We start from the raw sequence: 14,983 nt of genomic DNA, 5'->3' as shown, positions 1-14,983 counted from the left end.
GTGCCTTTTTACCTTTATGTATTTTACAAAATTGCAGTAATTTGTACCTTAAATGTCCCCCAAAGGCCCCCATGTTCAGTGGGGCAATCCCAGAGGTGGTAGGGCCTAATGGGAGATCTCTGCTAGGCACTGGCAATATAATTTTGGATAAGATTATAAGATGGACCACATCATCTTTTTCCCTTTCTTTTTCTATCCAGCTGCGAGCTGTGTCACATGCTTCCCACATGATGTGCTGTCCCTACCAGCAGCCCCAGAGCACTGAGAGTTCCAAAACTCTCAGGGCAATAAACGTTGCCTTTTTATAAGCTGAACAGCTCAGGCATTTTGTTATAATGTCACCTAACTTCCACAATAAGGACTGCCTTACTTTTCTGCATTTTCCTTACCTTTGTGTTATTACATAGCTACGGCTAGCTCCTATAATTCTGAAATTTGAAGACGACCTATATCCTTTCATGTTGTTCTTTTTACTCAGCTTCACTGGTGGACCTCATCTCTGTGGCTGCACAGAGGCAGATGCTACCATCTCTAAATGCTCCACCCATGGATATACTGCAACTTTTTGCTTCCGACTGGATTTAAGAATTGTTCTCATTGGGAAACTGTGAACTACAGTGCAGGGTACATTCCCACAGGTTTCTCCTGTGCGCATGTCCAAGAAAGTGCCCAGGCACCTTTAGTGGGATCTTATCGCACACACATTTTCTACTCATCAGGTATCACTAAGTGTGTCTCCAAGGTGACACTAAATGTGTCAGAGGTATGGCTTTGCTACTTGCAGTGAGCAGAAGAGCTTTTGCTCTTAGTCCTTGTCAGCATCGCTAGGAATGTGGATGGGATGTGGGCTTAATTCGCCTTCTGGCAAAATGAAAACTAGGAAGCTTTTTCCTTTTTGTTGTTTGCCATCTAGATTTATACATACTTTATGAAGGTTATTTTCAGTTTCCTTTTGAGCCAAAAGTTGGCTCAATGTCTCAAAGAACATGGGAGTTAGAACAAGATATTGCTCCAATTCTTTTGAAGGTTGGAGATAATTCTCCAATTCTCTAAGGTCCTTTATTGTGTAACAGGTCATCTTGAGTCGAGTCACTGCAGAGATAAACCAAATATGAAGAACTCAAAGTTCCTTCAGGAGGATGAGCAGAAGCCTCCCTGTGAGAGGTCTCTCTCTCTCTCAGAACAAGGTGAAATGAACACGTGCCAGTCCTTTCTTTCACATTTATCTTTTTTCCTCGCTTTTTCAAAATGGCCAGGTGTCTTTCAGAATTTTTATAATTTCTGCTGGACTTTTGTGTGACTTAGTAAACAAAGACAGTTTTCATATATAAAAATAACTTCTTCGAATATGAATATTAATAATAAATAAAATCATCTTATTAACAATGATGCAATTAGTCACTAAAGAACACACAATTGACAGCAGCACCCATGCACAATACAATAATAAAGCCCAGAGGTCCTGAAGCTCTGGTGTCTATAGACTCGGGTGGGTCAAAGGCTCTGGACAGTGAACCAAAGGTTCAGTACAACAGGCCCAACAGTTACTAGCAGCACACAACCCGAAGCAACCTGTGAGTGTAACAGGGACCACACGTAACAATTCCTCATCAAGCTTTTACACAGCCTTCTCCTTGGAATACACACACTTTAGTAACTGTTTTGTTTTGAAGCATACCTTGTCTGACTTTTTGTCTTGCTTTTCCAAAATGGCCAAGTTGTCTTTCAAAATTTTCACAATTTCTGCTGGATTTTTGTGTGATTTACTAAACAAAGGCATTTTTTTCATGTATAAAAATTGCTTCTTCCAATATGGAATGCTGAAAAACAAACAAGCCAAGTTAAAGAAAACTCCTAACATGTCTAATTGTTATGTCATGGCATAAAATACGTTTTTAGTAACACCAGTTTAATAATTTGAAACATCAAACTGATCTAGTTGAGTTTCAAGTTTGATTTCAAACTTAAAAACATAAAATATTTTAAGGTATGTTACAAGCTTTACATAAAAACAAGGACTCTACAAAAATGGGGGTTATTTATTGAGGAAAAAAACTGGCACTTTAAAACACAGTGGGTTAGGATTCATATATTGCCAAAAAGCATTATGAAAAAGTATTATAGCTAGTACTGATTGTGATCCAAAGCTGCAATGTAAAGTCTTAAAATCCTCACTGCCATGGTGGGGAGTAAGGAGAGTGGGCAATTTATCAATTCTAGAGGCTGAGAACACTTGTTATGTAGACAACGTCTGTCACTGCCTGACTGCACTAAGGGAAACAAACCCTGTAATCTAATGGAAGGTTTCACCTAGTAAAAGAATATCATATATATATATAAATATATATATGAATACATACACACACACACACACACACTATTTCAAGGTATTAAAAAAACATGATCCAATACAGTGAAGGTTCCTATGACTCAAACACCCAGAGATGATGTTTATCATCTGGTGTATATTCCTTTTACAGTTTTGTACACATACAAAGATAAATACAAGTTTAAGCAAAACTAGAATAATACCAAGTGTAATATTTAACAGTTTTTCCCAGTGTCTCATACCCTGATTATTATTCTATGAGCACGTTTAGTTCTACTACAATATTTTTTTATTTATAACTTTTTTATTTTTAATTTTTAAAAATTTAATTTATTTATTCAGATTACAACTTAATTGTTATCCCATCACTTGTATCCTCCCATTCCTCCCTCTCTCCTGCTTTCACCCTATTCCTCTCCCCTAGGTCTATGACCAAGGGGGACCTCCTCCCCTCTACTACAATATTTAAAATTTTATATTATTCCTTATGTATATATGTGTAAAATGTATGTGTGTGTGGGGGGGGATTATGAACATGCTTAAGCCCAGTGCACATGTGGAGGTCAGAGGACAAATTTCAGGAGTCAGTTCTTTGCTTTCCCAGTGAGTTCTTCACAGAACTTAAGTCAGGCTTGTATGGCTGTGCTTTTATCAATAACATACCAACCCTATGCCCACAACATTTTAATAAATAATGATATCATATTAATTATATAATGTGTTATAATTTTTCAGGACCATATTGGTAGGCATGAGAGATTTTTCATTTTGCCCAATAACTGTCTTATTAATAATGACGCAATTAGTCAATGAAGACATATTGTCCCTAGCAGAGCACCATCGACAGCCCCACCCACCCAGCTGGCCAACTGCTGTAACACTGTACCAAACCTCTCACCTCACTAGATTCCTATCTATTTCCAGTCTTTTCCGAGAATCTCTGCCATGCAATAAATTCCTTCAAGTTACAAAAACAGTATTTGTTACTTGTGATCAAGAATTCTAGTGGAAGATACAGTTTAAATAGAAACCAAAACAGTTGGTATGAACTCTCATGATAAAACAGCAAATATAAAAACATTTCCCGCTTTCAGAAGAAGCTCCTCGGTGAGGGCAGAGAACGTGTGAGAGGAACTCGTTAACTCTCGAGTCCAAGGAACAGTTCATATGTGCAAGCAAAAACATTCAAATACATAAAAATAAGTAAATGCACACTAGATTTTAAAAGATATCAAATGTATACATAATCACTCTCTCTATGCAGTCTTACCTCACCAATGGAAAAACTAGAACACTAAGAATTTCAACTAAGTACATCTGGACCGTAAAACAGCATGGGAGGATTTAGAAACATAAACAACTAAAGTCATGTATTCTGCACAGGAACTTTGCTTAGCAGCAGAGTTTGAGCCATGAGAAAGTAAAACCCGCTGGAACTTTGGGCCATGGAAAAAGCAAATTCTTGAGATGCAGTGGGAGGACATGACAGTGCAGGGCCATACAGCACCTCTTAGCACAGTGCCCTTTTTAGAAGCATTCTCACATCTTAAATGAACTACTGACTGAAATAAATGCAATGTCAAATTCATTCAATAACATTTTACAACCAGTCCCTACTTTTAGGGAAATTAAAACACTTCCTCAAGTCATATAGTTCTGGGGTTCCGACCGCCAGAAAGCTAAAGCAGAGGTTTTCTGCATGCCCATTTCTCATCAGATTGGCCCGCCCATCCACTCTCATCTCAACTTGTGTGCCTTCCCCTTTCCACACAAACTTGGCTGCTGATTTTACACGCCGGACACTGCTTGGTATATGTCTAGTGCACCCAGCCACACCATTTACCTCAGAGATCGCTTAAAAGTGAGCCAACCGTGACGTAGAACCAGTTGCTACATAAATACAAGCTCAGGCTAGCATATGGCTCAGTTGCCTAGCATCTACAAGGCCGCTCCATTCATTCTTGGTACTGGAAAAACAATATTTGAGTTCCCACCTTGTCTTGATGAATGGACTAAATTCAGAAGTTAATATTTTTTACTATCATTCTCCTATTTTAAAATAAGTAAAACAGAATAATGATAATGGTAACATTTTAAAATCTAAGATGGTGGCCAAGGATGTTAAATGTGTGTGCTTGTATGTGTGTATATAAAATGAGATATATATATATATATTATTATATCTGCATGAGTGCTTAATAGCAATCTGAAGAAAATAGAGTATTATCCATAGGAAATAACAGCAGAGTGGGAGTGGAGTAAGTCAGTCACTACAAAAGGAAACAGGGAACAGAACCACAATAGCAAAGGATATAATGGCTTATGTTTTGTATGAAGAAAAAAGTTTAAACTCCATCACTTAAAGACTTGTCTAGTAAAGATCAATGATAAGACACAAACTTAAGGTGTCTTGTGGATGTAAAAAGAAAGAATCCTTTTTCAAAACACATCCCAACAGAATGGCCATTTAACAAACAACAATAATACAAAAAATAAAAAAATCCTCAGACTGGCTAGACCCATCCACCTTCACAGAATCATGAGAAAATAGACATGCTTCTGGGAAGAAAAGATTATATATAGTTTTACAATTAAATATCCACCTAACACATAATTTCTACATACAGAAATATATATATATATATATATATAAAGATTAAATGGAATCAAGTCCACAAATAGTTCAACAAAATTAATGCTAAAAAATCAGAAGTGGTTCTTGAAAGGAAGTCTTTATATTGTTTGGTAGGACATGTGGGCGGGTGAGACTCTACAATTATAATTCATTTGTATGGTAATAACAATAAAAAAGAATTTTAAAAGTTAAAAAGGAAACCATCCCAAAATCTAAAAGAAAAGAATAGAAATAGTGATAGAAGTAGAAAGAACAGATTCAGAGACAAGAAAAGTTTTCTGGAGCTATTTCATCCCCGTTGTGGTAACATCTGCCTACCCTGTGGTGCACCCCAACGCATGGAAGGGGGATGACCACCTGAGCAGAGCCAGGGCCTGCACTACACCAGGCTCCACAGTTAGGTCACAAACGGATTGTGACATAAGCCAATCAAAATCCAAAAAGATGAGAGATAACAATGCTGGTGGGAGGCACAAAAGGGGACTCCTGTGTGTTGGTGGTGGAGATGGAAATTGTTGCAGCTAGGACAAGAAATGGTGTGGAGATCCTCAAAAAAGTTACTGGTAGAATTGACCAACTACTTGGTCAATGTCAGGAGAAACTTCACTTCAGGTGACATGTCCTGAGGGAGTGAACTCACCTCCACGGAAAGGCATATCTGCGTCCTGTGATCACTGCAGCATTATGCACACAGTTAACACACATAATTAGCTTATGTCTACTAATGATGAATAAAGACAGACACCACAGAGAGCTCCTCAGCCTTAAAGCCAGGACTGGGACAGCATGGAGGGTAAAGCGCTCATGGTGCAACCCTGACAATCTGAGTTCAGTCCCTAGAACCTGTGTAATGGTAGAAGGTGAAAACCAATTCCACAAGCACAAGACACACACACACACACACACACACACACACACACACACACACACACACACACACTTGAAGGGAAAAGCTAATCTGGAAGTCAGAGGTCTACATGAGAGACCTGTTTCAACAAAGCTGACAGCCATTCTTGAGGCATACCTCAAGCTGTCCCTTGGTTTCACACATATGTGTGCATGTGTACCAGCCCACGAATATGCACCACAACGCACACACATGGAGTTAATAGAGTTAATAGTGGTAGCCTCTGGGTAGCACAGTCAAACTACTTAATGAACGGCAATGCATTCATCATGAAAACATCTTTTACTTAGAATCACTAAACAGCCCTTTTGTTTTAAAGTCTGTACTGTTGAATTCTGACTCCCTGCCCCATCGCACCCCATCTTTTCAAGCCATTAGTCAAATATAATTTCCTTGGCTGTGCAGTTTCATGAAGAGTGGTACTTGGCTCAGGTTCTAGAGAGAAAGCCAAAGAGATCATCTAGCTCCGTGCCCAGTGAACACAGGCAGGGGAGTGTGCAGTACACTTTGCCAGCACTCCTATCTCGTGTCTGAGAGCCACTTAAAGATGGCTCAATGTCAGTGTTGGAGCACTGTAAATGGAGAGGGTACGTGAGACATTCCATGTCCTTGTTGGTATCTTAGTTCAAATATTTCAAAGGGGTGTAAATGTCTGTCTTGGGTGGTTAGGGAATATTTTTAGACCTTTTTTTCTTACTTCCAAGTGTGCTTTTCAATAACAGTTCTCAATTCAAAGATTTCACCAGGATTTTGAAGGGAGTGGAAAATCTATCTCTGAAGTAAAAAAAGCAATCTCAGGAATTGAACAAGCACAAAAGCATCTCTATGACCTCAACTGCCAACTTGTTACTTTAAAAAAACTTAGTTCAAATTAACCTTTCTTTAAACAGGAGTTTTTCATTCAACAGTGAACAAGATGAGACTATTTCCAATATTCTCACAGCTTGTAACTTAAAGCACGTGCACATGTGTGTACATGGGCATGTACACATGAGACTGAATGTGGGGTCTTTGGTATGTTAGACAAGCAATTTACTACTGAGCTACAGCCACAGCCCCAAACAAAGCAAGTCAATGCTTTTGTTGCTTTTGCAGTGCTGGAGATGTACCCTTCCACCAAGCCACACCCCAGTCCTCGACATGCACCTTTCTTAAACAACCTCAACATAAACCTATTGGATTAAAAAAAAAAAAAAAGAAAGCTCCAAGGGTTGGCATTTTTTGATGTGTAGTCCAAAGGGACCCACAGACAGAAATAGATGCAGTAAAAATACATCAATGGCAAAGGACCAGGCATATAAAGATCAGTTTTTTGTTTTATTTTGTTTTCAGAGCTGAGGCCTGAACTCAGGGCCTTAGGTGCTCTACCACTAAGCTAAATCCCAACCCCTAAAGATCTGTTTTTAAATTCAGTAGCAAGGGGCTACATCGTAAGTACATGGAGTGCCAGTACTGACTGTATTGTCTTTTTCAGATGGGAATTTTAAAACTGAAAAGTACACCTAAAAGTTCTTCTATATTTGCTATGTCCAAGGATATCCTCTCCAAAATAAAAACTGAGAATTTCTGCCACATACAGTATTACAGAATGCATCACCATAGTTAGACATGCCACAGACCAGCTAATATCTACAGTAAAATATCTCCCAACTTCCTTTCAATTTTTAAGTATGCACCACAATGTTATTACAAACCACAACTGAACTTTCCCCACTTGGTGGTGACCCCTGCTCTAGAGGGTTAAATGAGAAATTTGAGTGATCTCCTGCCTTTGACATCTTTGGTATGCCACCAGGCCTGGCTTGACTTTTTTTTTTTTTTTTTTAAATATGGTTTGCTTTGCAGGAGAAAGACACTTTCTAAAATGAACAAATTACACGGAAATAGAAAATCTGTGATAAATGTCTTATGAATTCTCATTCTCCTGGACACTTTGGTTAGACATACGTGAGAATTAAAAATAAGAGGCTCATATCTTTCAGTAACTATGCTTTATTTCCAATGCACTATGTTATATAAATTTAAAAGTAGAATATATGACATTAGAAAGACATAAAACCACTATTATTTTTGCTGTGAGCTTAGGAACTTACTATTGTTCCAGAAACTTCATTCATTAGGTTCACAGTAATATTTCTGCTGAGAGCTTCAGTCATTTATAGGAGCGAAAATGTTCTACATTTATTAACTATGAATGATTATTTTTTTAAAGATTTATTTATTTATTATTATGCATACAGTGCTCTGCTTGCATGTACTCCTGCAAGCCAGAAGAGGGCGGCATATCACATTACAGATGGTTATGAACCACCATGTGGTTGCTGGGAATTGAACTCAGGACCTTTGGAAGAGCAGGTGGTGCTCTTAACCACTGAGCCATATCTCCAGCCCCCTATGAATGATTATTAATGAATGATTTTTATATTAAAGTTTCCCAATCTCAATTTATCGTAGAGATTTGTAATTAAATCAGTATTTTCCCAAACCAGTAGCAATAATGAAAACATTTAAGCTCACTGAAATCCTCAAATGGTTTTCTTTATGACAAAGTAACTAAGGGTTGGTCAGATGGCTCAGGATAAAATTGCTTGCTGCTGAACCCAATGACCTGAGTTCAATCTCTGAAAACCACAAGGTGGAAGAACCAATAACGCCACGCCATCCTCTCATCTTCACACTCACAGCACCACGCCATCCTCTCATCTTCACACTCACAGCACCGCGCCATCCTCTCATCTTCACACTCACAGCACCGCGCCATCCTCTCATCTTCACACTCACAGCACCACGCCATCCTCTCATCTTCATACTCACAGCACCACGCCATCCTCTCATCTTCATACTCACAGCGCACGCCATCCTCTCATCTTCACTACTCACAGCACCGACGCCATCCTCTCATCTTCATACTCACAGCACCACGCCATCCTCTCATCTTCATACTCACAGCACCGCGCCATCCTCTCATCTTCATACTCACAGCACCACGCCATCCTCTCATCTTCACACTCACAGCACCACGCCATCCTCTCATCTTCACACTCACAGCACCGCGCCATCCTCTCATCTTCACACTCACAGCACCGCGCCATCCTCTCATCTTCACACTCACAGCACCGCGCCATCCTCTCATCTTCATACTCACAGCACCACGCCATCCTCTCATCTTCACACTCACAGCACCGCGCCATCCTCTCATCTTCACACTCACAGAACCCACGCCAATCCTCTCATCTTCATACTCACAGCACCGCGCCATCCTCTCATCTTCACACTCACAGCACCGCGCCATCCTCTCATCTTCACACTCACAGCACCACGCCATCCTCTCATCTTCACACTCACAGCAACCACGCCATCCTCTCATCTTCATACTCACAGCACCACGCCATCCTCTCATCGTCATACTCACACTCACAGCACCGCGCCATCCTCTCATCTTCACACTCACAGCACCGCGCCATCCTCTCATCTTCACACTCACAGCACCACGCCATCCTCTCATCTTCACACTCACAGCACCACGCCATCCTCTCATCTTCACACTCACAGCACCACGCCATCCTCTCATCTTCACACTCACAGCACCGCGCCATCCTCTCATGTTCACACTCACAGCACCACGCCATCCTCTCATGTTCATACTCACAGCACCACGCCATCCTCTCATCTTCACACTCACAGCACCGCGCCATCCTCTCATCTTCACACTCACAGCACCACGCCATCCTCTCATCTTCATACTCACAGCACCACGCCATCCTCTCATCTTCACACTCACAGCACCACGCCATCCTCTCATCTTCACACTCACAGCACCGCGCCATCCTCTCATCTTCACACTCACAGCACCACGCCATCCTCTCATCTTCATACTCACAGCACCACGCCATCCTCTCATCTTCACACTCACAGCACCGCGCCATCCTCTCATCTTCACACTCACAGCACCACGCCCACACAGACACAAGACCTAGACTCCAGCATTTTCAGTCTTCCCTGCACCTACTACAAAGTGTACATGACACTGCATTTTGGTTAGATACTGTTTGTTCTTGGCATCAGACTGGTTCATAAGTACACTGTGAAAACAATTACGTCACAGCATCTGTAAGTTCTGTACTTATATACTGTCGGTGGCCTAAAAACTATCACCAACAAGTGTAGATATGAAAGTGAGGCTGAAGCTACTTCTTACTTGATATACACCTACAATAGACAGTTTTTCTGGCTGAGATATTAACATAATCCTTTGTCCTTCCAAGTTGGAAGAGACGTGATGAGTCTCTGCTGGAAACCGATATTACAGCGTGGGCATGCTTTCTCGCTTACAGACAGCACAGATTCTGTTTAAGCCAGTTATGTTCATCAGCACTGGAAGAGCATGGCTGTAAGTGACATGCATGTCCATATGCTTACACTAGCCTTTTTTCTTGTAAAGGAAATGGGCTAGCTTCTCTAAGTGACAAAGAAATGTGTGTGTGCGTGTGTGTGTACGTATGTATGTATGTGCATACAACAGGAAAGTGTCCAAATCTACCTTAATTTATTTAACACATAGTACTAAGAACCTATTACATGCCACTTAGGACTACTTAAAATCACTATTTTTAAGTTATTCTGAAACAGAATGAAGAGAGGGTAATCCAAGTAAGAGTAACCTACAACTATTCATTGTCTTGCTAAATGTGTTGATGGCATTGCTAACTTTCTTTTCTTTTTTTTGTATTTTGTATCTAAGCACTTTAAAGAAATTTCTAGGACTAATGTAACTGAGCTGGATAAACTTGGAGAGTTATTCTGAATTTTCCAAGTAGGCCACATTTCTTCACACTGCTCCTAATACACGTGAAATAGAACCCTTTTGACACATGACTTCTGACTTGAAAATGTCTCATGTATTCAAGATTCTTAACACACGCCCAGGCCTCCTCCCATCACTCAGGACTGCCATAGAGATATGCAACAGTCTTCTTTTCTCTTCTAAGTTAGGACCACTCTGTCTTATTTTACTTTGCTCACATTTCATAATTCAATCAATTCATGTCAGGCCATCTCTTTCTCATAATGGAAAAGGTGTGCCCTTATGCCCCTATACTTTTTTGGATACTTTGGAAAAGCTATTCTCTCTCTCTCTCTCTCTCATTTTCTCTCTCTATGGTGGTGGGAGGAAGTGTGTGTGTGTGTGTGTCTGTGTGTGTGTGTGTGGGGGTGTATTTTCATGTTTGTATGTGGCCACACATGTGTATGTGTGAGTGCATGGGTATGCATACAGCTGTGCATGCTAGTGAAGGCAAGAAGTTACTCTTAGGTGCCCTCCTCTGCTCCTCTCCACCTGATTTCCTGAGACAGAGTCTCTCACTGACCTGGAGCTCATCAGTGCAGTGAGACCAACTGGGCAGCAAGCTCTGGAATCCTATCTTCACCTCCCTAGCACTAGGATCATGGGGCAGTACGGCCATACCTGGATTTTAGGGAGGGTGTTGGGGTGGCAAGCCCTGGACTGCCTGCACCATCTCACCAGCCTCTCCATTCCACTTAGGTAGACCAAAGAAGCAGAGCAGTCCTCAGGTAACTCTTTATCAGCTGCCTACTATGTGCCACTCACTGTGGCAGACCTTAGAACTGGCTCCCAGACTAGAAAGGGTGTTATACCAAGAGAAATCTCTGACAGCAGTGTCAGCATGGATACTATAAAAATTGTAACCAACTCTGGAAGTATCTAAGAACCCCATCTAAGCATCCTTCCCAACAATGCATTGACCTTGTATTACACTTGCTTTTCCATAAGCATTGATCTGCAGCAGAAATAAAAGGCCTTCCCATGGTTGTCTCACAGTTATGGCACTAGAACTGACTTTCTCATCTCTCTCAAGGTGACAGTGGTCTTTCTGTAGTGTAAATAAAGTATCTCAGCCTATAATAAAAACCTACAGCCATGTGATCAATTACTTCTCAAGGCAATGGGTTCTTCCACTCAACAGTGTGCTCACAAGTGAACTTTGAAACAAAGTGTTTGCAAACCAGGATGCCTTAGTCTTTCCTTCTATATTCACATTACTGTGGGCTTAAGAAATGGTGCCATCACCAAGGGAACACTAGCAAATTCCCCCTGAAAACTGTCAAGTTTAAGGTAAAATTCCCATGTACCTAACGGTGGAGTATGATATTATGCAAAAAAGTAAGAGCACTAACTTTAAGTGTGTGACAGTTTGTTCAGAAGTTTCCACAGACCAACTGTGTTGCTTCTTATACATAGATCAACAAACAGGAGGAAAAAAATAAGCCACAAACCAAAACCTGTTCTTCAGGCTTCTGTACACAGTAGAGGAGCCACTGGAGAAAGCTAGCCATTTTATGTCCAGGCTCCAAGCTGCCATGTGCTTACTGGCTTCCTGCAGTCTTCATTTTAATTAACTTTTTTTTTTCTGCCTTAAAAGACTCACTTGAATCAATAAATGAAGGCACATATTTCTTGAGGCAACACAGGATAGAATGGAAACTTTGCTCAAACTAGCCATCTTTATGTAATGAATCTATTTAATACTTAACAATACATCCTTCCTTCTATAGGAGAGTGACTACATGCTTTCTATACCTGCCTTTAAATGTAACATATATGTTTATAGCTGTATATATGTAGCTATAGAGAGCATACAATATCCTATTAAAGATTACACAAATGAAGGCTGTATTGAAATACAAATAAACATAGTAAGTATTTATTTTCTTTGCTCTTTATAAATATACACTTCTAGTTAAATTCTCTGCAAGAGAAGATGGCATCACTATAAAGAAAAAAAAACTGTATTTCTTTTACCTCAGAAATATATATTCATTCATCTTCCATCAATAGTGAATTTTATAGGTAAAATATTTCCATTTATTTTTCTTACAGAACTTTGGAGAAACCAAGGGTCACTTTGGATTTAATAGTAACATTTAGTGTTTAAATTATATGCACTTTCAATTAATACTAGCAATAATTTAAGCTGAATTATGGTAGAATGCTGTAATTCATAATAACAAATTATCAAACACAATTTACTGATAATACACAGAAATAAATTCCAGTTTTCAAGCACTTAGAAAAAAAAAAAATGAAGATCAGTACACTGCCACTATTTTATCTTTGCAAGCTGTAAATAAAAGCTCACTTCCAAAATAAGATATTTGCTGGATATGGAATAGTTGGTAAGGATTCAAATGCCTTAGGCAACAGAGAAGTATTGTTTTGTAGTTGTTGTTTTTTCAAACTTCTCCTAGTAACAGCAGTTCATCGTGCAGAGAGGCAAGGCAACAGCCTAATTTAAAATAAACATAGGCATAAGTGTAGGACTCAATTGTACCTTATTAGTTCATTTTCCTCAACCCAAACCAACACAGACAACCTTGCTGATACTCACCAAGGGCTGTAGAAACTCCCTGGCTTGTCTAAGCAACAAAAAGCAGAGCCATGGTGAAGTGCTGAAGACAGTTCTTTTCTGGGGTTCAAAGCACTTTAGATGAAGTAGCCTTTATCTTCCATGTAGTAAAGGATGCCCCCTCCAACTCAAGGATGGTGGAGAACAGACTGCACGATTCTGCCCTGACTTTCTGACTCTGAGGACTAACAGTTACCACCGGGAAACGTTAGCAGAAAGCGATCACTTGAACACTCAGAGAGCCGCAGTAAATTTCCACTCTGCTTGCTCTCGGATTCCAAGCCTTGCTTGTCTCTTAATCTGTCATAGGCAGTTCTGTTTCTGGTCAAACCAGCTTGCTTATTCCTTCTCTCCTTCTCTAGCACAGGGTTTGAGATACACACGACACAGTCACAGCTCTTTCTTTTTCTCCCTCCCTCTCCTATTGTGTAACATTACAAGAATGTCTGTAAAGCAATTAAGCAAAGGGAAAATTAATTCTTGGGCAAAAGGAAAAGTCTGAAAATAAACAAAAGAAAAAATTGCCATCACTTTACTCCCTTTAGGTCGCAAACCAATTCGTGGATGAGATTTTGTCAAGCGATTAAGCTGCCTGGACCATCATGCCCCAATGTGAATGAAGATTCCCAGCAACTGCTTATCCACAGTAAGAATAACAGATCCGTCTGCTAATGTGTCGGCGCCTCCCAGTGATAATGAGAAAGTGCAGCAGAGATATATGTAGGCAGGACTAATTTAACCAGAAGCTGGAAAGCAGGCGAAACTTCGATGTTTATAATTCAATTTTAACAATATAATTTTATAAAAATGCAATGAACTTCTGGTGTTTTATGTTTTCAAATGCAGGTCACCCTGAGAAAAACATAACTACACAGAACAATACAGACATCAGTAATCTAACTAGAGCCTATTAATGTTTTATTGCAAACTAGATGGAACTATTTCAATGGAAAGTTTCTATCTAAGCATTTGTGGTCAAGCTCCATTACACCTCTTCAGTGAGAATTGGAAAGGCTACAGATAACATATAAAAAAAATTCTCACATCCATAATTGCACAGTAAAACACCTTAAAGCTATGGCTTTTTCTGCAAAGCTTGGGGGCTAGGCATTGGGAAAGTAGAGTGGAAAGGTGACTTGGAAGACATTGCCAGGATTCTTAGGATACAGAGTTGCCAGCTGCTTTCAAGTCACAGGCCAGCTCCCAACCCCCAGTATCTCACAGGCCCTTGTTTTTCCTCCTGGCAGAACTTCCGATTATAAATCTCACAGCAGGAGTTATGGGACCCATTACTCATATGCTAATCCTTCTCAATAGACATAAAGTGTCCCGGGAAGGGGAGAAAGGAGAGGGGAAAGGGGAAAGCAGGTGGGCAGAGGGACCAGGAGGAGAGGAGGGAGGGGGCTGTGATCTAGATGTAAAGTGAAAAAATAAAAACATCAATGAAAAAGTAAAGAAAGAAGAATTTCTAAGAATATGAGCTCAATTAAAGTGTAAGTATTTTTAAATAGTTGTTTACTTACCTGAAGAAAACTATGTATATACAAGTTGGCCTTAAAGTATAGCTTCTTGGGCTAGTGGGATGACTAGGCCCACAAGGGTGCTGCCATCAAGCCTGATAACCAATTCAATCTCCAGGACCCACATGCTAAAAGGAGGGAACTAACAAATGCAAAGAACGGCATATA

At 40.0% G+C, this 14,983-nt stretch overlaps 1 protein-coding gene across 2 annotated transcripts in view; it reads right to left on the bottom strand.

The window, feature by feature from the left end:
* Positions 1–14,983, bottom strand: part of Cab39l (calcium binding protein 39 like) — an 83,700-nt gene that overhangs the window by 48,574 nt on the left and 20,143 nt on the right. Inside the window, exons 1-2 of one of the 2 annotated variants that reach the window (XM_051160642.1) lie at positions 13,278–13,766; positions 1,679–1,820 (exon numbers count right to left, since the gene is read on the bottom strand). In XM_051160642.1, the coding sequence (XP_051016599.1) occupies positions 1,679–1,789 (111 nt within the window). In that variant the 5' untranslated portion in view covers positions 1,790–1,820; positions 13,278–13,766. Of the gene's footprint in view, positions 1–1,678; positions 1,821–13,277; positions 13,767–14,983 lie in introns of those variants that run through there. The other variant, XM_051160641.1, reaches the window with a different exon arrangement.

The sequence above is a fragment of the Acomys russatus genome, chromosome 18, assembly GCF_903995435.1.
Source record: "Acomys russatus chromosome 18, mAcoRus1.1, whole genome shotgun sequence".
Lineage (NCBI taxonomy): Eukaryota > Metazoa > Chordata > Mammalia > Rodentia > Muridae > Acomys > Acomys russatus.
The sequence above is the reverse complement of the archived record's forward strand: the minus strand, read 5'-3'. Positions and strand labels throughout refer to the sequence as shown.